This window comes from Maniola jurtina, chromosome Z (genome assembly GCF_905333055.1).
Source record: "Maniola jurtina chromosome Z, ilManJurt1.1, whole genome shotgun sequence".
Taxonomy (NCBI): Eukaryota; Metazoa; Arthropoda; class Insecta; order Lepidoptera; family Nymphalidae; genus Maniola; species Maniola jurtina.
In genome coordinates, this window is record NC_060058.1 from 8,670,752 (window position 1) to 8,695,148 (window position 24,397).

Below are 24,397 nucleotides of genomic sequence, written 5' to 3' on the forward strand. Positions count from 1 at the left end.
AGTAGGGGACAGACCTAGTATAATAATACCAAGAATAATACCTGCTATCTATTATATCGATGGGGTTAGGGTTGGGTTAGAATGAAGAAAATATGTTTTTAATAGGATTCAGCTAACTACGTAATAATAATTATGGTCTCAGCATAATTATTGAATGTTGAATACCTCGATGTAAATAATTTGTAGACTCAGGATGTTTATCTTGTAGTTATGTATTTATTTATATTAGATATCATTGGCGGAGTATTTCTCGAGTATTTTATCAAGTCTATGAGTATTTTCATCTCTATAATGATACGTAAAAAACAATACGTAAACAAACATCTTTTTTTTATTCATATATATATATGTATATATATATAAGTACTTATATAAGTATAACTATAATATATAAACTTGTATAAGTACTTATATATATATATATATATATATATATATATATATATATATATATATAAGTACATATATAGTTTTTTTATGCAGGAACCATCTCGGGCGTCCGTTCTCAGAACACCCTACCAAAGTTTCATAACAATCTGATCAGCGGTTTAGCCGCCGGGTACAAACATACAAACATTGATTTTTATATATAAGAATATTTCTTGTACAAGTATTAATGAATGTGATTTTTAGCTATGATATAAGATATCTGAATGGTATATTGCAAAAAGGTGACGGATAAATAAAAAGCGTCTGTAGTCCAATCACTGAAGTACATATATTTCGAATACAGATTTACAAATATAAAATTTTGAGAGTTTACATTACAAAAGTTTGTTTTAAGTAATTTCATTTTTGAAAGAGACAAATCAGTAAAAATTCAATTTAGGTCTATAAAGTGAATGAAAAGGCTTGCGTCTCGTAATTTAACTTTTGAACTTCTGGTACAAAGCCATATTGACGGCAAAGCCCATTACTAAATATCTGTACCCTTAGTACGAAGTGTTATCGATTATAAAAATAATAATCGTCTTGTAGGTACAATGCAGTCGAATTTACTAATTCAAAGCTGTTTATTCTCGGTAGTTTTGTTGACCGAACTATTGAATTTTTCTTTTCTCACTAGTTCTGTGATTCAAACACGGTATCTAGAACTACTGGGATTTTTTCTTACTTTGTATGATTTTTCTGAAAAGTTCTGTGCGAGTTATTCCGGTCGCGGCCTAAAAGCCAACCGTGGGTCAAACCGCGCATTTAAGAACGCTCCTTTATATTTTCCTATACTTTAAAATTTTAAGAGCGGCGAGCACCACTTTGAATTTAAAAACACCATGGCTCAGGCTACGGGATAGTAACAGATCATCCAGAAGGCCGTGAGCGAAAAAACAGGCGAAGAATTTTTTAAAATCCCTGTAGTTCTTGAATGTTATTTTAGTCACACAACTAGTGAGGGAAAATTCCGTCAGTTCGCTCAACAGAACTGATCAAAATGTCTACTTGAAATAAAAATTCAAAACACACTGAAAACATTAGAGATTTATTGCAAACTCATACTAGGGGCAATGATTAACATCCAAAATTAATAAATAAATATAATCATCTATCAGTAATCTATAGACGACTTACTTAGCGACATTGTTAAAATTGCCAAAAAAGACCAATTTTTAGCATCCCGTCTGTCTGTCTGTCTGTTAAGTCCTGTCAATGGAATCAAATCCTAGAAGGTACTTCCCTTTGACCTAGAATCATGAAATTTGGCAGGCAGTAATGTCTTAAATAGCACAAGTAAAGAGAAAAATCCGAAATTTGTGAGTTCGTGAAAAAATATTAAAGGCTTAGGTATTTTTTGTAAGATGGTACGAATCCTTTGGCCGACTTGGCCGGTTTTTTTGAGAAATAACAAGGTGCTTAGTAGCCTATATATAGTTTAGAGATAGGATTGATTATTAGGCCGTTACTAATTAATTAAGGCCGAAACTGATACATATACTTTTATTATTTAATCGCTGGGGCAAACTCCAATATTAGTATTTCTGCCTGCTGCACTCAACGGTATTTGTACTGGGGTGTCTTTTATGGTAATGTTTCTGATGCAGCCGGTGAATCCCCGCTTGGATCGGACTCCGCGCACTCTGTTTATCGGTCGTTCGTGGCCACCGATGTAAATTGCAGACCGAGTATCCGTCGAACCCGATACGCCCAGGCCGGGATCGGAGAAATGTCCGTCGACACCAACTGATACCACGTGGTGGGACTTGACCGCTGGCAATTAAAAACATTTTTCATTGAATAATACGGCATTAAACGGTTAAGTCCAGTGGTTAATTCCTATTCGGGAGGTCCAGCGTTCGATGCCAGGCACGCTTACCTCGTAACTTTTAGTAGTTATGTACGTTTTAAGCAATTAAATATCACTTGCTTCAAGGTAAAAGAAAACCTGAGGAAACTTGCATGCCTGAGCGTTGTCCATAATGTTTTCAAAGGTAAAGTCTGCCAATGCACACGTAGTTATCGCGGCAGACTATATGGCTAAAACCTTCTCAGTCTGAGAGTAGACCCATGCTTGATACGGGATCGAAGTATGTTAATAAATTCCTATCGTTATTTTGACAAAATTAAAATTAATGAGATATTATGTAACTAACCGTGTATTTTATGCCAATTGCCATCGCAGAGGGAGAATTTGCTACCTAACTTGTAGCTGGCACTGAAATTTCCCCTTCCATTCTCCACATTGGCCACAACTTCGTTTTCCATCAGCTCTAAGACCATGTAGTCTTTCCTTCCATGTACACTCAACAAAAGACCCGTAGAATTCCGCGGTTTCACTTCCATTGATATTGAGATTTCATACCCAATTCTGAAGTTTTCCAGGAGCTGAAAATTCAGTTTTCATTTTGAATATTATTCTTTTGATGACATCGCAACAAGCATTGCGTGTTATTTTATGAATGTTCATAGATATATCTAGAAACAAAAAAGTCGTGGGGTTTACCAGTTAACCTTCAACATAGTTGATGTACCTTTGTCGCAATGCAACAAAAACTGTGCGCCTCTAGCGTTACTGAGCATTAGAGTCTACCACAATGGTGTGCAAGTCTTGGCTAATTTTCATGAACTTACTTTCAAATAATTGCTATGACCGTTGTTCGAAGGGCCGAAGTAAACTCCGTCTTCCACGTTGTCTGTGCAACGAAGGGAATTGCTCCTCAGAAGAATATCGGTAACGTACTGCGCATTCATCATAAGGCCCTTGAGGCATCCCTTAAATGGCTGGTAAAAGTTCTGAAAGCATATATTAGATGTTAAAGTGAACAAAAAGCAAATGTAGCATTCTTATAATATTTGGGCAAACACCTGGTTTTCCTGTGAGTTCCGATAAACCAAACATAGTAATGTTTTTAATTCGAAATTAAATTAATACTAAACGGCAAGAGACGATGAAGTCTAAAATGGAAGCGCACTAACATGGTATACCAGTTTATGAAACTCTTAACCATTGTCTATGTGGCACCCTATCGGAGCGCTAAATCACTTGGCGGCACGACTACTTGTAGGGTGATAGTTGTTCCAAAATCACCCACCAGATCAAAATTTTGAGAGAGAAATTTTACGAAAATTGAAATTTGAGACAGCAATTTTGAGAGAGCGTAGAAAAAATCCAAATTTATCCAGGTGTTATTTCGGTGTTATTTAATCCGGGATTTCCTACAAGACAAAAATGCGCACCGATGTATCCAAAGCTTGCGACAGGTCAACTTGGCAATCGGGCTATAAGATGAGTCGTGGATGGGAGGACCGGAACCCGCAATATCCCACACCGGAATAGCGCGGGCTCTAGACTCTACGAGCAAACATCACATAGCGTACGAATTTGTTTTCACTTTTTAAAATATGAATCTGCAATTTTATAATATATTTGCTATAATTCGATTCCGGACCTCTTACTGTTTTGAATTATGTACGTTTTAACAAAGTTTTACATACTTAAACTGTGACGGAAAACGTCGTGTGGAAAACTGCAAGCCTGAGAGTTCCCCATAATATTCTCAAATGTGTGTGAACTTTGCCGAGAGCCAAAATTCTTAGAGACCCGTGCTCAGTAGTGAGCTGGCGATGGGTTGACAATGATTGAAAATAACTCACTCTGAGATTACGTCCGATGCTGTTAGACACATTTCTCAGGCCGCCGTAATAGAAAGGCGCCGTGAGAACTGCAGGCGTATTGCACGTAACGCTCGCTTCGCCAATCCACTCATTCACAATGGTAAGCTTGCCGTGACCACCATTCCGGACCAACGTCACTGTGTGCCACTCGGTGTCATTGTATGTACCAGTAGATACCACTTCTCCGGTCGCGCCACCGCAGTTGAATGAGAAGTGGAGCTGCGCAAATTGAAGTATATAGGAAAACCTTGGTAAGTATAGTTATTATTCAACAGGCGTAGAATAGGGCTATTAAAGAAAATATAATTATTATGTTACTCAAAGTAGCGTAAACAATAAACATTGTATGTAAACATTGAAAAATATCCTTATGCTTCGGTAAATTAAACCCACTGCGCAAGTTTAAGGTCTAAGTTCGTTTTTCGTGCTGTCTGTAGCGTAAGGGCCAGCGCACATATGGCGGAGCGCAGCGCAGAGCATGTCCGCGAAGTTTTCTAATCGCGTGACACAACATGCAAATTTCTACCAGAGAATGCGCGAGCACTCGCGGGACTGCGCGCAGATGCGCGAGTATCCGCACGGATGCACAATTGATTTTAGATATTATTTCAATGAGAATAATGTCAATAATATTTTGACTGTGAAAAATGCTCTGCGCTGCGCTCCGCCATATGTGCGCCGGCCCTTATAGTCTATGTTCATATTGCGCCCTTAATAAGTGAAAACTGGACTTACTTTTGCTTCTTTCATATAAAGAGCTAAAAATTGACCGGGTGCTCTCTCAGCTGCCGCGTAGAACATGAGCCCTCCGTGTTGATCGAAGGTGCGGAATGTGATGGTGAGATCGAAACCGTCTAGTTGCCGGCCAGGTAACTTTGCGTATTCTATCCGACTGTCATTCCTTGTACCTAGGGAAACATCACATTTTTAACCGACCCAAAAAGAGGAGTGTTATAAGTTTGACATGTGTATCTGTGTAACTGTGTATATGTCTGTGGCATCGTAGCTCCTAAACTTATGAACCAATTTTAATTTAGTTTTTTTTTGTTTGAAAGGTGGCTTGATCGAGAGTGTTCTTAGCTATAATCCAAAAAAATCGGTTCAGCTGTTTGAAAGTTGTCAGCTCTTTTCTAGTTACTGTAACCTTCACTTGTCGGAGGTGTTATAAATTTTTAATTTACACTTGTAATGCTTGAGTTTATGTAGTGAATTTTTTACGACAAATGGAAAAATCTATCAATGTTATATCATTAGAAATAGAAAGATTTTTTATATTCAAATAACCTTTGGTCAAATGACATCGTCGCAGACTGGTTCGGGATGCCTTACTAACCAAGAGCCAGCGATAAATTCGACGGTTGCTCTTATCAAAGATTTGATTTACAATATTATTATTTCAAGTATAAAAGTGATTGCAGTCCCATGCATTGCTGAAGCGAGCTGCGAACCAAATCAACGCTCTTTTATCTCTTGATTTTGATTGTGTTATATAGTTTTTTCAGGAGAATAGGTACTTTTAATAGATTTCAACTTGGGCAAAAGTTTAGTAAAGGCAAATCTAATACTGATTGCGGGAATTTTGTTATAAAAGATTAATTTCATTCCCACAAACGACTTTTGAAAATTAATATCCACTGTTCATCTCCAAACCAATCTATCGACACCTTATGCTTGAACTCACTTCAAGTGAGGTCAGCTTTGTGGCTCAACTAAAATAGTATAGGTACACACAGACAGCTTTGCTTTGTCAGTGTTATATTTGGTTATAACTATAATATTTCAATGTTGATTTTAAAACTTACTCTAAGTATCTAAAAGGGTACTTAGGGGTTGGTAGATATGTATTATGTATTATTTACTTACCGAATCTGTAACCCTCTTCGGGATCGCCGATTGTATATTGCGGATCATACGCCAATGCGCATCCAGTTTCAGGTTGCGGTGGCATTTTATTGGTAATGAGAATCGATCTTCTTGTGGTTGTGGGTATGATCGGAGTCCTTGTTGAGGAGAGAACAGTGGTGGTGATAGGCGGTGCGGCTGTCGGTGGCTCTGTTATAGGCCTCTCTGGAGGTTCCAATGGGGACTCTGGATGGAACATAAAGTGACGTTTTAAATTTTGAGTAGGTACCTAAGGAGTTCATGGAAGTTTAAATTAAGGTTGATATGTGTTTAGTTTCATGTTGTCGTGGATTACAATCTATTGGATAGCTAGAAATTAATTAACAAAGTAGCATAGAAGTTATTAATCTTTTGATATAAGGGATTCATTGCTTTAGTCAGGAGTCAGGATAATATATTATATTTATTATATTCTGGCATAATGACAGAGTAAAATAAAAAAGAAACAGGAAATACCCCAAATCTAGCACATACCCATTCGGCCCATTTTTCTACACCTGCATCCTAATCCTAATAATATTATAAATGCTGAGTTTGTTGTTGGTTTTTCTCAGACTAGGGCACATTTGGAACCCTCGCAGCTTTAGTTTCAAGTTTACGTAATGGATTACCACCGTTAATTTCATCATTATTTTACAAATTCAAGATTTAACAATCAAAAAGTCATTACGACTTTATTATAATATTGATCATTGTTACCTGTTTGTGTAGTTCCTTCTTGTTCTGAGATTATTTTGGGAGTTGGTAGAACATCACCAGTTTGTACTGGCCATAGTGTTTGATCTGGAATTTTAAGAATAGGCATTATATATTATAAGTATTTAGTTTGTTAGAGGACAGAGGGTTGATTCATTTTATATTTTTAAATAGATATTTCAGTTCTCTGACACACAAAACAGGCTTATTACGTTGATCTACCCTAAAACAGATACCTTAGGGTGTATATTTGGAAACGTACTATTTCCGTTTATCTGCGCCAGACTAAAAACCGGTTAAGTCCGAGTCAGACTCGAGGGTTCCGTACTCGGGTATTTTTTCCAACATTTTGCACGATAAATCAAAAACTATTTACATAAAAATAAATAAAAATCTATATCTGTCCTATAAGACCTACCTACCTGTCAAATTTCATCATTCTAGGACAGCGGGAAGTACCCTATAGGTTTCTTGACAGACAGGCAGACAGACAGACAACAAAGTGATCCTATAACGGTTACGTGTTTCCTTTTGAGGTACGGAACCCTGAAAATAATGTACGAATTCACAATCCAGGGTGTTGAAAATACCTGGTGGTGCGCCGCCAGTGGTAGTTATTTTGCCGCATCTGCCAAAAGTGACACTGTGGTTGCTGAATGGCTCCAGGAGGTTGAGAACTCGTCCGTTGATGCTGGCGTCTGCTATACATCCCTTGAACGCGGCTTTGGAGCCCACCTTGCCTCCGACTACGTAGTTAGCCTTCACTCCTCCAATGAAAAGGACACCATCCAATATATGCAACGGTGCCGGCGGCGAATCCGTACTATTAAAATAAATATCAAATTACTTGGGTACGCATTACTTAACTAAACTAGCCGGGACATGCGTAAGATAGAGTTCTGTACCTATTTACTACAAATTTTAGAAGATGATGTAGAAACTTGGACGGTCATTATTGATGATAGTTCCAAAAACCTCATAACGTTTTTAAAATACCTATTCCACGCGATATTACTCGAGAGGGAAATCAGTTTTTTTCAAACTCTCGCCAGCTTTGGTGGTCAGGCTGCATGCAGCATCAGGATTGCGGAGTTGGAATACGAATTTTTTATGCAACAATGTCTCAAAGTTCCGTTATCGATTAAAAAAAAAATTACGCAAATCGGTTCAGAAATCTCGGAGATATCGGTGTATGTAGGTAGATAAACACAACTCCTCCACTCCTCCTCCACACACAAAGTAGCCTATGTTACTTCTTGGCTAGTCCTCTACTTGTCAGTGAAAGTCCCGTCAAAATAGGTCCAGCCGTTCCGAAGATTAGCCCGTTACGAACAGACAAAAATTAAAAAAAAAAATTCAGTTATGGGTGTTCAGTTAAAGTTCTTTCAAATAACCATATGACCAATAATATGAGGCAGTTATTTCGAAATTACAGACAGACACTCCAATTTTATTTATTAGTACAGTACAACCAAATTAATAATGCGCATGCAGATCTTCGCTAATTGTCGTATTCCGAATCATTGAATCGTAAGAGCCCTAAACAATGCACTTGCATTTTGCACCTTGTTCTAAACAAATAGGAGTCAATATCATACGACCGTTGCCGAACAGTGACGAAGATTTCTATGCGCTTTATTAATTTGGTTGTACTGTACAGATATATGTAATTTGACATATACCTAAAGTAATCGAAGTCATCTACCACGAGCCGTAAAGCTTTGTTGTTGTGAGTTACAGACACCACGTGCCATTGAGAATCATTGTATGTATTAAGGCCTGTATCTAGCACTTCACGTTGACTCATAAGTACTAGTTTTCCTGAAATAGAAGTGACATTTTATATATGTACAGCGATATATTTTTGTGATAGAGATTATGTTCATGTTCAAGGTAATCTGTCTCACAACTCATCGTTTGTAAGTTAGGATACAGTAATTATTTTAATTCCAAAAAAACGAATAGTAATCGGTAAACAAATAAAACTACATCATGGAAACTGTTAAGGTGGATGCGACGGGTCTGCCCGCGAAATTCAAATTTAATTTGGTTTTTCGCAATTTGTAAAGTAATACGACAAAGTAGGCTTACTATGGCACTTTAATTGCGCTAATGGCAATATCATCCTCATAGGTTTATATAAAAACCTTTACTTGAAAGGGTCCAGTTTAAGAAATTAGCAATAGTATCTTCTAGTCTGAAGATTCACATAGGTACTAAGAACTCAAACTAATATGTGAATTGTAGACTGAATTATAGTACTGAGTAACTGTAAAGATACGATGCCGAAATTGTAAGTTGACAGATATTGTGTGAACAGCACTTGTATCAAACTTAAATGGTCCAGCAAAGTAGGTAAGGCATTTATTTTAGATTCATATTGACATTTACAAATAAAATTACCTTTTTTAAGCGACAGTGAGATGCCGTCAGGCATAGTTGTCGTCTGTGTTCGACTGATGTAAATAAAGAGTAGACCGTCAGGATCCGAGGTCTTGAACTTTAGAGTCAACTGAAGGTGTTCAGTTGTTATGTCCTTGTACCATAAGTAACTATTGTCACCAGATAGAGAGACTAATGATGCAAACTAGAATTACAAGTGTTAAAATGAAAATCACCTCCGATAATATGTGAAATACTAAAGTAAAATCGACTTAAACAGCTAATAGTCTTGGATAGGTTTCGTCTAACGTAACTAAGAATCAGAAACAATATAATTACACATTTGAGCTTTAAGATTTCATCAAATGCTTATGCTTAAGCTGGATATAACTCATACAATTTATTATGCTTAGTCTTACCTGGCAACTGTAAGCAATTCCAACTGATTCTATATTTTCGCTCAAATCAATGTTTATGCCATCAATGCTGATTTGTCTTAGACATCCATCAAAACCTTTAGTTGTTACTTGTATGATTCCCTTGTTATTGCCACCGAAGTTCATCGTGTCAAGTGCAAGTATTTCCTTATCGGCTGAAATTGCCACTTTCTTTACGATTTCATTGTCTACTCGAAGGGAACACGAAGTTGAATATCTTCCGGCGTCAAGTTTATGCCACTTGCCATCGTTATAAGTCTTTAGAGTACCCAGGATAACCATGTTGCTCGGATCGCCAAGCGAAACCTGTTTGTGAAATCGGTTAAAGTAACAGAGAATAGTTTTATTTAAATACAACATATTAGATGAAAATACATGAAAATAATGGTGAGTGGCAGTGACGCACGCTACCACGTCTTAAGTCTACAACAGTCTCAGTCTCTGTCTCCACGCCATGTCTATTATGAACTACAAGTCCGATCAGCGATGCGTTGAAGTATGCCAAATCGAATCGCTTGTCATATAAATTTCGTTGGGACTCGATTCGACAAGCCTCAAGTGCACGTCATCCTAAAATGAAAACAAAAAGTCTATTCATATGAGTGCATACCTGTAAGTATACGTGACCATCTTGCATTTGTAATGAAAAGAAATGCTTGTCTTCTCCTACAACATAGATAAGTCCGTCAGGAGCGTATGTCCTGAAGAATAGTAACACTTGATTTTTCTGTGGTCCTATGTACCCTCGGCCTGGCATCGTTACATGAGAACGTCCGTTAAATCTGTATTCTTGAGGACCAGACTGAGACGTTATCAATTTATCCCTACAAAGAAGAAATACTTGAGCAATTTATATCTACAAAGGAGAAACTTTAGCAAGTTGCAATACAGGAATTGGTCATAATTATAAAAGATTCTTTGAGGAAGTGGACTCTCGTACCGAGAGACAAGAATAGAACTGACATGGTCTCTATGTTTTCACGTAGATCTGTGTACGTAGGATGCAGCCTAAGGCAGAGCGCGCCTGCCTGAGAGGTGCTTATTCGCTATTCTTTTGAAGGTACCAAAATTAAAACTAATGACGAAATCGGAAGCCGGAAGGGCATTTCATATTCTAGCAGTGCTTACTAGAAACGAGGAAACGAATCATTTCGCACGAGTCCGTAGAATTTCAATTATGTACTTATGTAGGGGTGCAGACCTTTGCGATGCTTCGCAGTCCGATAAATGTAAATTGCTGCTAGTCAATTTTTATAGCCCCGTAAACGAACCTTATATTCCATAATATTTTGGAGACGACTCACGACGCATCCTTATTTTTCTACTCAGCGTTCGTACCAGTGCCTATCTCCTTCTTAGCGTAAAAAAAACTATACTACAAAATACCTTTGCCTTGCTCCCTTCAAATTGGCAGCGCTAACAGAGTTCCACAATCCTACAGGAGTATCGCCTATCATGAGTTCTTCAATTTGACCCTCAAAAGCTGGGAAGTTTATGCTCTGCAGTTTCGCGTTTGACGGAACGCCACCGACATACAATTTCGATTTCTCCCGGTCCAGGTTGAATATAGTATGTTGTCCTGGCAAAACAGCATCTTTGTCGTATGTTTTTTCCGACCCGTTGTCAAGACTTTCACGAATTGATAGTTTAACGTTGCGCCCGACTCTGTCAAAATATGTTGGAGGCATTTATTAGGCACTATTAAAAACAAAAAAGTTTAAACAGATTCCCATCATCAAATTTAATAGGTAATATAATTTTGAGAAATCTATACTTCCAAAACAGTCTTGTCCTGACTGACTGACTGATCTACCAACGCATAGCCTAAACCGCTCGGGTTGTGAGAAAGAATTTTTGGAAATTCCACCCCTTTTGTTACAAATTGATATCTGGCGGTAAGTGAGATGCAGTCTATGATGGAAGTGGGCTAATCTGGAAGGGGTATGGCAGTTTTCTACACGGCATCGTACCAGACCGCTAAGTCTTGGCGGTACAGCTTTACCAGTAGGCAAAGTATGCGTTAGTATGCGTTCTGAAAATTGCCGAAAACTGAAAAAAACAAAGCCGGGGGCAGATCAGCTAGCTCAATATAAATTTAATCATTCACAATAGTGCGAGGTCCTTCGTTACCTGGTTATTACCAGTCTTTGTCATACCTGTCAACAATAACTTGGTACCATCGGTTATCAGCTACAAACTTGTCACTGCTTATTCTAGCTGGTTCCCGGCCAGATTCGGCGCTATCACCTATGTCCATAATTAGATATGGATAGCCATTTTGTATACCAACTACCATGAAGTCGTCCTAAAAAAGAAAATAGTCAAGAATTCTTTAAATGGTGGTCTCCACATACAAACACTAGACACTAGAATGTTCGAACACATAGGAAGAATCTACAGGTATCGTATGCTGTGATGAAGTAACTTACAACGAGATGTCGCCACTAGATTTTGAATCTCGCTAACTTATTTTCGCTTAATGAAATTAAAAAAATATAAAATTTCTTTTTATTCAATGAAATATATTTTACTAGTAGAACCACGTTAACCAGGGGTCAGGGGTTTGATCCTGGACACGCGCCTCTACCTTTTCTTAAGTATCTCGTACGTCTTTTTTAAGCAATCAAATATCACTTCTTTAATGATGAAGAAAAACATCGCGAGGAGACGTGCATGCTTGAGATGCGAAACTGCATAGATAATGTACTCAAAGGTATTTGAAGTCTGCCAATCCGCACTTGGCCAGCGTGGCAGTCTAAGGCCTAAATCCTTTTCATTTCTGGTACGATGAGATCTGGTGATGGGTTGATTATTATGATGATGATGAACTATCCTATATTCGTGCTCCAAGATACAAAGATCAGACCAGCTGACTCCCCAACACTGCCCGGAGGAAGAAGAGCTTATTGTTACGGTTGAGCGCGTATCACTTGCTTCCTATAGTACCAAATCAATCAAATAGCTTACGGATTTAGTTCTTCTCAGCATAGTGTCTTTTGGATTTCCGAGATATAGAATAAAGCCATCCTTTTCTTTAGTGCGGAAGTAAGCAGATACATGTGTTGAAGTTGACATTTCATCTATAGTGTCGGGTAAGCGAGGCTGAAGTGTTGAATGTCGATCGAAAGTCACTCCCACTTGTATACGGTTTGCTACAGTACGTGCCTGAAATAAGTATGTGTATAGTTTTATTGAGTGAGGACCCAAGTTGAGAACATTATAGCATTTCATTTCATGAAGAGGCTTAAACAAAAGCGGAGACTTTTTATTTTACTACTAGCAGTAATTAGAGACTACTGTTTTGGATTTTAGATATGCCTAATCGTTTAGAGCACTCTGGCTACGCCTAATTGTTGAAGTTTCGGTAAAATCAGTTTAGTTGTTTCAAAAATTGGTTTTAAGAAAAAGACAGATGGACGGTTACGTAAAATAAGCTTTCATCTTTTTATTGATATTATGTATAACTCCATCCTTTTACAATCGGTAAGTATTATATAATTCGTCCTCCTTTTTTTAAATTATCGTTTTTTGTACCTACATTTTGTCAATTTAGTAGATACTTTTTAACCGACTTCCAAAAAAGGAGGAGGTTCTCAATTCGTCAGAATCTTTTTTTTTTATTTTTTTTTTTTATGTATGTTTCCCGATTACTCAAAGACCCCTGGACCGATTTGGAATTTTTTTTTTTTGTTTGAAAGGGTATACTGTGCAGGTGGTCCCATATAAATTTGGTGAAGATCTGATGAATATCTTCGGAGATGGAGAACAGAACTGCTCAATAGATAGGAGCAAATTGCTCGCGATCAGTGCAATAGCTTAGTAAACAGTAGGGTTTTAACTGGGCATAGCATATTATAGTACAGTGGGGCCACTAAAAATTGTGAAATAAAAAATTTTCAAAAGAAAAATAAAACCGACTTCAAAAACCACAAACACTAAAAAGTAAAAAATAACTTTTATTTAGCTACACATGTAATGTACCTAGGTATGAAGTCGGGCGAGCTTCACTCTTGGATTTCTAATTTTGTTTTAATATGCTCGCTCGACTTCATACCTAGGTACATTACATGTGTAGCTAAATAAAAGTTATTTTTTACTTTTTAGTGTTTGTGGTTTTTGAAGTCGGTTTTATTTTTCTTTTGAAAATTTTTACTTCTACATTGTTATATTATGTATTGATGGACACCTGTACCTGTTCAATTAATTCTCTAAGTTTCTGTATCTTTTCTTCAGCATCTTTGCGTCGATATTCTAATTCCGATTGTTTAATTTGAACATTTTCTAATTTTGACTGGACTATCGGATCCATATTTCGAATATCTGTTACTGTAAGTGTATTTATTTATGAATCATTATCTTTCATACATACAAAAACAAAATTTAACTACTTATTTGAATATACAAATCAAAATCAAACATTTTCGAGCAACTATTAACTTACTCAAACTTTCAACATTAGAAGTCATTTTTTGTGCATCATCAGCCAATTTTGGTAGAGTTTGCGCCCATTCTTTGCTATTTGAAAGTTCGTTTGACAGATTAGACATAGTATCCATTGTAGAGTTCACAATTTTAGCTACTTTATCTGCCTTATTTGTTTCACTTTCTAATGTTACTTGCGGGGAAAGTGGAAGAGACCTAAAATTATATTCATAAAGTAGAAAAGCGCTTATGTTATTTATTTCAGTTAATATTATTAGTTAGTAAAGTACTTACAATTGTATAGCATTATTCTCATCATCTGCATAGCCAAAAGTTGAAGATGCATTTGTGAGCGCTTCGTCAGCTAAAGTAAGGTTTGGTTTTAATTGTTGCTCTACAATTTCAAGAGCTTTTAAGGCTGCTTTCGAAAGAGCGAGAGAACGTGCTCGTGCTGGCTCAACTGTGTTCTTTAATCTGTTATTCTATTAAACAAAGAATAATGTCGAAAAAATCATATATATACTATAAAAATAATGGATTACTTAAGTCACATATAACGTAATTAGGAATAAGAAAATCTTTATTAGTGAAAGACAAGTAGGCAGCATAATATGTTGGAATCCTGAACCCTAAAATAGGAAAGCTTAGTGCACTCCTAAACATTGATTAAGTGTAATTATTAAGTCTGACTTAAAATCTAGACTCTAGATTTCGAAAGATTCTATTTTTAACCCCCGACCCAAAAAGAGGGGTGTTATAAGTTTGACGTGTGTATCTGTGTATCTGTGTGTCTGTGTATCTGTGTATCTGTGTATCTGTGTATCTGTGTATCTGTCTGTGGCATCGTAGCGCCTAAACGAATGAACCGATTTTAATTTAGTTTTTTTTGTTTGAAAGGTGGCTTGATCGAGAGTGTTCTTAGCTATAATCTAAAAAAATTGGTTCAGCCGTTTAAGAGTTATCAGCTCTTTTCTAGTTTTCTTGTAGAAAAGAAGGTTAGATAACTGTTAGGTTCATAATATTGTCAATAGACAAATGTCAAGCTGTCAAGATGGACGTTGCCTAAATACATAATTATTTATTTGAAAATGATGTTTTGGAAAACTCAAATACTTTGGATCGTCGGGGGTGTTATAAATTTTTAATTTACGCTTGTTATTTGTTGTAATGCTCTAGATTCTAAAGCATTACAACAAATAACATAAATTCAAAAAATGTGTTGAATCTTGAGATAATGTAAAACTAATCGTGCTTACAACGTCAGTGATGTCTATAACAGCAGTTTCAGCTTCTTCGCTGGCATTTTTAGCCTCCGAAATTTCTTGAACTATAGAGGAATAGGCAGAACCTGCGCTGTACGCATGTTGGATACGTGAATTATTATTTTCTCGGTCCGCTAAATTTCTCAAGCTTTCCCCCTAAAAACATATTTTAAAATCATTCAACCTTTACATACTAAGTTACTATAGAGTTGTTCAATATAGGCCGCGATTATACCTGTAAGTTTTACTCAAGTAAGTAGCTTAAGTAATTAATTGACAACAAATTCACAAAGGTTGTACTTACAAGAGTGTTTACATACGTTTAGTTCTAAGTTAATAGTATAAGCTACTTATATGAGAAAAACTTACAGGTGTATCCGCGCACATATTTTTGCATTTTATGAATTACTTTAATTGTATTGCATTTTTTACGACTGGATATGAAAAAAATATCTTACTCTGTTTCGCAAATTCCTAGCATGATTTAATGCCTCATTCGTCAAATTGGTTAGCTCAGGCAACGATTTTATAATTGTTTCTATAGAGTCGTTCATATTTGCGTTAGTATTTTGGATATCTTCTAAGGCAAGGCTCATGTTTCTCGCTTTTTCCTTTGTTTTACCAGTGAATAAAGTTGCATTGCTGATATCAAATGCAGAGTCAATTAAATCTTTCATGGCTGCACTATTTAATTTTGTTACAGATGAAACTTTGTTCTCGAATTTCGCCTTTCTGCACGTAAAAATTAAAACATATATGTATTATCATAAGATTTATGTATACTAAATATCTTTATTTGTATTTAGTAATATTCCTATAGCCTCTAACCTGTTATTTGCATTTAGATTTTCTGCTTCCGAAGCAATGTGCCCAGCCAAATCGGTGTATTCGAGCATTTCTTGCAACTTAGATTTCAGCTTACGAGTTTCGTTAATCAACGATTCGAATTTCTGGAATCAATATTTTTATGTAAACTAAGCTGTATGAAACATTAAAATAAAAATAAAAATGATTATGAGTCTCTTACCTTAACTTGCTCGTTTACTGGCTGTACGAAAATATTCATTCGTTCCACTTGTTGGGAAGCATTTGTGTAGGCATTGACAGCTTGTACCTCCTTAGATTTCAAATTTTTTTCTATTAAAAAGATCATGAAAAAAATGGATTTAGTAAAACATTATTTCACTTCGGCCAAGTTATCTCTGAAGTGGTGAAAACCTGAACTATGACAACCATTTTAGAAAAGCATATTCAACTGCAGTACAGATTTTGGATTGAACTAGAAAGCTGCTAGTTTGTTGTTAAAAATTAAAACCCTTATATATATAGTCTATGCTTGTAAAATATTTATTAGTTTGATAGATGTTATATATTATAACATAACTGAAATATTATCATGATATGATCATGATAATATTTCAATTGGTTCACAGATAAGTTCAAAGAAATAAGGCTAAAAATCGCGAAATAAGTAAGAATTGTATAACTAACCAGCAATATCGCTCTTAATTTGCCTGGCTTCTGATAATGCGCTGTCTATTTTGGGTTGTTGACTTAATTCCAGGCCAGTCGCTAGTTCTGATACATGGGATACAATTTCCTTGGCTTTGTCGCTATTCTCTCTTACAGAAGCTAGAACGTTCTCGGCAGTATTAGTCAAATCTGCAGCTCTTAAAATTTGTTTATCGCTATCCGTTGCTGCGAATTCAGCCTAGAAATTATACACAAAAATATTTTTAAAAGACTTTTATAGCTCTTTATATGATGTCACTCTCTCCAAATTGGTAAAAAATTTCTGCTACTTCCAATCGTCCAATTGGAAGCAATTGGTTTGGCGTGCTATGGTTTATGACCATAGAGTGTCTCTGATGATAGATTTAGTTTTCATTTATTTATTATTCAAGAAAAATGATAACGATATTAGTTTCTTCGTACTGGTAAGCGCTTAAGATGGGGCTTGAAGGACGGTTGAATTTGGACTCATTGGACATGGTGGAGATGGAAAGTGGGCACTGGAACTCCTTAATGGCATATATTTTATTTTCATGAGTAAGTTTAAAAAAAGTTTTTTACTTTAACGAACTTATACAATAATTTCATATAGATGTATATATTTGCATGAATTCTTACCGATCGAAGAAGGTTTTTCGCATTGGTTTCAAGAGCTTTTACAGCTGAGGTAACTTCGCTTAATTCTACATTCCTTAGTTCTGCAACTTTGGGTTTTAAAAGATCAGTTTGATTTGATATATAATTTAGTCGTTGTGTAGTAAAGAACGAATCTGCTTTATCCTAAAAACATAAAAGTATAACATAAGGGTACATAATATTATAAATATAATATTGAAATATGGTGACCGATAAATATTGATTATATTTTATTTTTTGCTTACCTTGAAATCAAATGTTTCGTTACTCAACAGATCCCTCAAGTCTTCAACCGTAAAGATTAGAGCATCCGTACATGAGTCACATTCTAAACAGCCCTCTTGAGGGATTAATACCCATCTGTTAGGAAATAATAACATATTTTAGTTTCGTGTTACAAATATCCAGAATCCAGATGTAACGCAATACGCAATATATAATGTTTGAAAATCTCTTTTTCTGTAATTCTTTCTGGAACTCCAAGCATAGTAGGTACAGTAAATTTAAAAAAGCAGAAATATCAGCTTATAGTACCTGTCTGGACAACGATCACATTTTTCTCCAATGACGCCAGGTAGACATTCGCACTGTCCAGTAGCATTGCACATGAATCCAATCGAGTATCCCTTGTTACAGTTACAACCTACAACCCAAATTTTATGCTATATTTATGAAAAAATAAGAAAAGAAAAAATTACTGCGATATAAATCTACTGACGGTCGCATCCTTTCTTTGTGTAGTTCCAGTAACCAGCTGCACATTGATCACAGTGTATTCCAGTCACTCCTTTTGCGCATCTAAAACCATAAATTTCACATACAACCCAACTCTTCGAAATAAATAGATGTGACAATCAAGTATCGATTAATGTAAATACCTGCATTTCCCGGTATTATCATCACACTGTGTGGATTCCGAAGCAATACCACAGTTACAGGCTTTGCACCCCTGGCCGGTCTTTAAACCCCAATAATCAGGCAGACACTGGTCACACATCTCGCCGATCACTCCGGGACGACAGACGCAAGTACCGGTGGTCGGATCGCATCGTTCCATGCCGTAATCATCACAGACACAGGCTAGTACAAAAATATTTACGATCATATAATGAGAATGACACTTTGAAGCAGCATGTACAAGACTTTTCATTGCAAAGCATGCTTTTTAGGGTTCCGTACCTCAGAAGGAAAAACGGAACCCTTATAGGATTACTTTATTGTCTGTCTGTCCGTCCATCCGTCGTGTCTGTTAAGAAAACCTATAGGGTACTTCCCGTTAACCTAGAATCATGAAATTTGGCAGGTAGGTAGGTCTTATAGCACAAGTAAAGAAATAAATTCGAAAACCATGTAAAGTGGTTACATCAGCGAAAAAAAAAGTGTTTTAATTTTCAAAGTAAGATAACTATACCAAGTGGGGTATCATATTAAAGGGCTTTACCTGTGTATTCTAAAACAGATTTTTATATATTTTTATGCATTATAGTTTTTGATTTATCGTGCCAAATGTCGGAAAAAATACCCGAGTACGGAACCCTCAGTGCGCGAGTCTGACTCGCACTTGGCCGGTTTTTTATATTCAGATTTCAGATATTTATAATTATTTATTAATTTTCACCTGTACAGTTTTTGGAGAAGATTGCGTCACCAAAGAAGCCAGGTGCACATAAATTGCATGCAGCTCCAGCAGTGTTGTTAACGCATTTAAGGCAGTTTCCTGTAATACTGTCACAGGAACCAGGATCTTCGGTGTTTATGTTCCCGGAACAGTTACAAGGCTTGCAATAGTCACCTGAAAATAAAATACCGTTCAAAATGTGTGGATAGAAGTAAAAATATAATAATATATATACAACACATTAGTACCTAAGTAATTAAGCAGGTAGATATAATACATACTCAAAAATAGTTATAATGATTTATTTATCCATCAGATTTAGTTTTAGGTTAAGTAATTCATTATCACCACTATATCGTACTTTAACCATTTCGACCATCAAAAGAAGTACAATTGTACCTACTTTGAATAAATGATTTTGACTTTGACTTTATCATGAAAAGATGAATAGCACAACAATATACACAAATCTAGGTTTGCACTATGTTTTTTTTTCATAGTTAGGCTTACCAATTTGCTCAGGAACGCCATAATATCCTGCAGCACAGTATTCGCATCTCGCTCCTCCATAACCCGGTTTACAGATACACGATATAAGCGATCCGTTATCACTTAAATCGCAACCATAAGCGAAACTAAAAAAAACACTATGTTAAGACTCTTAGACAACATAATATAAAGGTACAAAGTTACGCACTGCAGTATACAACATCTATTTACGATAACACTACCCCAATAAAGAATTTTTTTTATTTTTATTTATGTACCTACTAGCCGACGCCTGCGACTTCGCCCGCGTGGATTTAGGTTTTTCGAAATCCCGTGGGAACTCTTTGATTTTCCGGGATAAAAAGTAGCCTATGTGCTAATCCAGGATATTATCTATCTTCATTCCAAATTTCAGCCAAATCCGTCCAGTAGTTTTTGCGTGAAGGAGTAACAAACATACACATACACACACACACACACACACATACAAACAAACTTTCGCCTTTATAATATTAGTGTGATAAACGAGTATTATATAAAAAAACTTGCCTTGTCTGACAGACAGATCTATCAACGCGCAGCCTAAACCGCTGGGTTTAGAAACATGAAATTTTGACTATATGTTCCTTTTATGACGTAGGTACCCACTAAGAAAGGATTTTTGTAAGTTCAGAGCCTTAGGGGGTTAAATAAGGGATGAAAAGTATAAAAGTCCGTCATTTTTAAAGTTAATTCGATAAAAATTAGTATTTAGGCTTTCGGTTAAAATAAAAAATACATTTTACATAATTCTTGAAAATTCTACTTTCAAGGGGGTTAAATAGGAAATGAAAGTTTGTATGCAAGTCCATAATTTTTCAAATTATTTCCATGAAAACTGGTATTTGGGTTTTGGGCTACAAATGAAGGAACACGTATTTCAGGATTTTTGGGAATTTCACCTATCCACGCCAATTTTCTAAGTTCCACCCGAGTAAAGCCGGGGTGGGTCAGCTAATTCTAGTATAAACGTACAATAAAAACAAGAACTTACTTATTGGAGGCATTTGGTATGGGACAAGCGCAAATTAGACAGTCTCTAGGAGTCCCGATCGTTGCATCGCCGTGATACCCAGATATACACTGTTCACAGTGATCACCCTCAGTGTTGTCGGTACAACCCTTAAAACATAAAATAAAGTGAAAATTACAAATTCAATAAACGACGTGACCAGTTTTCACAAGCAAAATTATAATTGAAGCGATAATTATAGCCCACAGAAGATTTCAACCTCCTAATCGGGGGTCTGGTTCAATTCTGGATCTCGAACTATTCAAAGCAACGTGCGTTTTAAGCAATTGACTGTCGATAACTTTAACGGTGAAGGAAAACATCATGAGCAACCCTGAGGTGTGTGAATTCTGCCAATCCACATTTGACCAGCTGAACAGTGCCCTAAATCCTTCTACTTCTGAGTCTTTCTTAGATTTAGATTAGAGATTTTTCTTAGTCCACGACTCAAATTACCTACATACTGAGAATAAGTAAGAAGGTAGCCAGGGATATAATTACCAAACATATTCCAGTATTGACATCACACTCCTTTGAGTGTCCATTGCACTGGCATGGTACACAAAATCCTGCATGAGGTCCAGAGCTAACTCTGTAGTGCCCTTCAGCGCACTGCTCACAAGAGAGGCCTCTGTATGCCTTCGGGCACTGGCATTCTTCTATCGACAAAGCTCTTCTATCCGGCAGGGCGTTATATTCCTCTTCTCCAATATCCAATGTGACTCCCATTAATCTACCAACGCGGAAAAGATTTTATAATGAACTCGGATGCTCGGATAAACTCGGATCGGGAGTACCACTAACGATAGTTTCAATTTTAAAATAACGGAACATAACAATTTTATACATCTCCATAATAATAAAAAAATATAGAAACCTGGTTGTTACAGCTTCATGCCAATATGTAGCTCTAATATAAATATTGGTGATATTAACCAAAACATTCATAAACTGGTCTCTTGAAATTGGAGATCCGTCCAGGTTAGTGAATTCATTTTCCGATATTCTAACACTGTGTACCCAGTTTTCGACAGATGGCGGTTGTTCTATACTATTGTGTACAATAAACCCATTGGATCCTTCAATAATGACGTCAGGCGCAGCTATGGCATGTCCGTTCTCACGTGTTGTATAGAAAATGGAGTAGGTAAGATATCCCCCATAAGACGTCAGACGTTTACCTAAATGTGGAACATAAAAAAACCTAGTTAGACCTAGATAAGCTTAGTCAAATTCAGACAGTGAAGTTTTATAATCTAATTAAATAAATAAAACTAATTTTGTAAATGGTAAGAATAAACAAAAAAAAACTTTGGAATGGCTTACCTAAATAGTAATTAGGCGCACCAAAATATACAACTTTTTGCAAACCATCTTCATTGCTTGCAAGATCGGCTCCTATTACAGAATCGTTCAATACATTTGGACTAATAGTCAAGGGGAAGATATTCAACGTTCGGCTAGTTTCAATATTTACTAGATACCAATCACTCATGCCGTTTATCTGTAAAATAAAAGGATTAATTTGACAGTTAAAGGAGAAATACAGTAAAATAATTTAGGAATAAATAATTAAATTATTAAACGGGAATTAATACGGATCTTCGTTTAGAGAGCAGACGGAATTCATGCTTGGATTTGATTTTTTTATGAATTGAGTTTGTCGGCATGGACCAATTCATAAGAAATTGGGTGTCTTGGTTAAGTTAGATTACTTGAATAGGTCTTGTAAGGGATTTTCACACGCTTTCTTGTGCCTTTGTGGTTTACTAAATTAATTAAGAACAGGTTATATTGTACCTCAGCCCATGATAAATATGAGCTACTGCATCTGGTTGTTTTTCCGAAACAATAACACTTTGTGCATCCGTCAGGGTTGTCTGATTGAAGGTTGAAGTATTCTTCTTTACAGATGCTGCAGTCCTGATGAAAATACATATTATTAGGTACAGTGAATTTTGTTACAGAAATAAATTGAAAAAATACTAATTTTGGTGTTTTATACATTAGATCACTTACCTGACCCCTGACATGTTTCTTGCAGAAACATTGAGCGGTGTTTTGATCGCATACGTCATCCGTAGTACCATCTTCATTACACGTACATCGGAGACAATCAGGGAAAGCATAATGTCCTGGAACGCAGTGATCGCAAACCCGTCCGATTACATTTTCTTTACACCTGATGAAAAATATTTAGAACTAGGTATAAAAATTATCATCAGGATACGGCCTTGGCTCATTGTAAATAGTAACACTTACTCGCAGTTTCCACTATCAGCTTCACATTGCAACTGGTTGTCAACTATTCCCAAAGGATTACAATTACAGTCATCGCAACCACGCTGTACGTCAAAGTTGAAAGTATAAGGTTTGCAACGGTCACAATTTTCGCCTTCTACATTCTTTGGGCAGATACATTCACCTAAAATAATAATTACTTTTGAAGATTTAAGATATAGAGATAATATATTATGTATATTTGCAATTCCTTTTCTTTCCTGTCTGTATTCCTGTCTGGAATTGTATACCTGTCTGGAATGAATATACCAATATCTGTAAATATTTTAAACTTACCGTTCTCGTCACAAATGGCCGTCGAAGGGCAATGGCACGGTCTGCAGTTGGGGAACCCATAATAGCCTGTTCTACAAGCGCTACAAGTTCTGCCGACCACATTGTCCTTGCACGGACATTGGCCTCCGAAGGTGTTACATTCCAGTTCCGTGGACCCCAAGAAGTCACAAAAGCAACTCAGGGCCCCACTGTTGTATTCCGCTGTTATCGAAAACATGGCGTCGCGGCAAAATCCTGTGAGACAAAATCTTTATGTACCACTGTACCAGTCATAATGAAGTCGCAAGATGTAAGGATACGCAAAGTATATTTTCTGCCTGATTTTGCATGTTTTCACATGTTCCACAACAGAACAAAATTGTTGTAAATATAATTTTTCAATGACATAATGCTATAATATACAAGCATTCATAAACAAGTAGCATATTAATAACAAATTCGTCACCTGTTTCGTTAGAAGCTATGTAGTAATGGTTCATGGCACATTTTTCTATAAACTCCCGAGTATAATCAATCATATTAGCTTCTTTAAGTACTGAGTCTATAAAATCTGGGTTTGCAATGACGAGAACGTAATCCAGCCATACTTCTTTGCTATTGCCACCCTGTCACAGATCAAGAAATTATGTATAGATTATGAATTGAGTATGACTAGTATGACGCATTGATGATTCGGAACTCATACATAATAATATATTCTGTTACCTTGAATTCGATTGTGAAGTTCTCTGAAATACTGAATTGTGTATTTCCCTCAGTTTGCTTAATCAGGGCTCTACATCCAGAATTGGAAGGGCAATGCTCCACAAGTATAGAAGCCTGGTATTGTTGGCCGTCAGCGGTAAGATTTATTTTCATATTACTTTCTGTAAATATAAAGTATCCATTCTTTTCACTCGATTCAATTAAAAATGATATTTACAATCATTGTCTTTGAGCACATCCACGATACGTCTAACACTGGAATTCATATTATCAAGATAGAGGCTTCTTTACATGATGATTCAAACGACATGTGTCATAGTCGGCCTTTATGCAATGCAAAAAAGGATGAATCGTCTGGATAACGCAAAGTCATTTGATGTATTTATGTATCATAAGTAGTTATTATGCTATTTATTACCTGGATGGTCCGGTTGATAATAATGTACTACGAACATGTAATCTCCAGGAGATGGCACTTTTGATTCTATTTTCACAGAGTCTGATCCAGGTGCAATGTACACTACTATTGTAGAGTTATCTAGTATTGGTGGTCTAAGAGCTCTGTCCCCTCCTGTGCCTGTTTCTATTTCAACCTTAATCA

At 36.3% G+C, this 24,397-nt stretch overlaps 1 protein-coding gene across 1 annotated transcript in view; it reads right to left on the minus strand.

Moving 5' to 3' along the window:
• Positions 1–696: 696 nt before the first annotated feature.
• LOC123880149 (laminin subunit alpha) overlaps positions 697–24,397 on the minus strand; it is a 44,678-nt gene continuing 20,977 nt past the window's right edge. Inside the window, exons 22-62 of the mRNA XM_045928097.1 lie at positions 24,215–24,389; positions 23,797–23,957; positions 23,537–23,696; positions 23,092–23,325; positions 22,777–22,939; positions 22,534–22,696; positions 22,315–22,437; positions 21,841–22,018; positions 21,392–21,695; positions 21,016–21,247; positions 20,497–20,624; positions 19,485–19,609; positions 18,975–19,148; positions 18,235–18,436; positions 18,075–18,154; positions 17,891–17,999; positions 17,602–17,716; positions 17,339–17,500; positions 16,700–16,919; positions 16,236–16,345; positions 16,037–16,158; positions 15,667–15,940; positions 15,203–15,364; positions 14,241–14,428; positions 13,966–14,162; positions 13,717–13,850; positions 12,492–12,689; positions 11,681–11,829; positions 10,911–11,189; positions 10,135–10,348; positions 9,507–9,830; positions 9,109–9,292; positions 8,388–8,526; positions 7,296–7,528; positions 6,709–6,792; positions 5,971–6,195; positions 4,843–5,015; positions 4,087–4,326; positions 3,064–3,225; positions 2,586–2,817; positions 697–2,202 (exon numbers count right to left, since the gene is read on the minus strand). Of these exons, the coding sequence (XP_045784053.1) occupies positions 1,940–2,202; positions 2,586–2,817; positions 3,064–3,225; positions 4,087–4,326; positions 4,843–5,015; positions 5,971–6,195; positions 6,709–6,792; positions 7,296–7,528; positions 8,388–8,526; positions 9,109–9,292; positions 9,507–9,830; positions 10,135–10,348; positions 10,911–11,189; positions 11,681–11,829; positions 12,492–12,689; positions 13,717–13,850; positions 13,966–14,162; positions 14,241–14,428; positions 15,203–15,364; positions 15,667–15,940; positions 16,037–16,158; positions 16,236–16,345; positions 16,700–16,919; positions 17,339–17,500; positions 17,602–17,716; positions 17,891–17,999; positions 18,075–18,154; positions 18,235–18,436; positions 18,975–19,148; positions 19,485–19,609; positions 20,497–20,624; positions 21,016–21,247; positions 21,392–21,695; positions 21,841–22,018; positions 22,315–22,437; positions 22,534–22,696; positions 22,777–22,939; positions 23,092–23,325; positions 23,537–23,696; positions 23,797–23,957; positions 24,215–24,389 (7,494 nt within the window). The 3' untranslated portion in view covers positions 697–1,939. The remainder of the gene's footprint in view (positions 2,203–2,585; positions 2,818–3,063; positions 3,226–4,086; positions 4,327–4,842; positions 5,016–5,970; positions 6,196–6,708; positions 6,793–7,295; positions 7,529–8,387; positions 8,527–9,108; positions 9,293–9,506; positions 9,831–10,134; positions 10,349–10,910; positions 11,190–11,680; positions 11,830–12,491; positions 12,690–13,716; positions 13,851–13,965; positions 14,163–14,240; positions 14,429–15,202; positions 15,365–15,666; positions 15,941–16,036; positions 16,159–16,235; positions 16,346–16,699; positions 16,920–17,338; positions 17,501–17,601; positions 17,717–17,890; positions 18,000–18,074; positions 18,155–18,234; positions 18,437–18,974; positions 19,149–19,484; positions 19,610–20,496; positions 20,625–21,015; positions 21,248–21,391; positions 21,696–21,840; positions 22,019–22,314; positions 22,438–22,533; positions 22,697–22,776; positions 22,940–23,091; positions 23,326–23,536; positions 23,697–23,796; positions 23,958–24,214; positions 24,390–24,397) is intronic.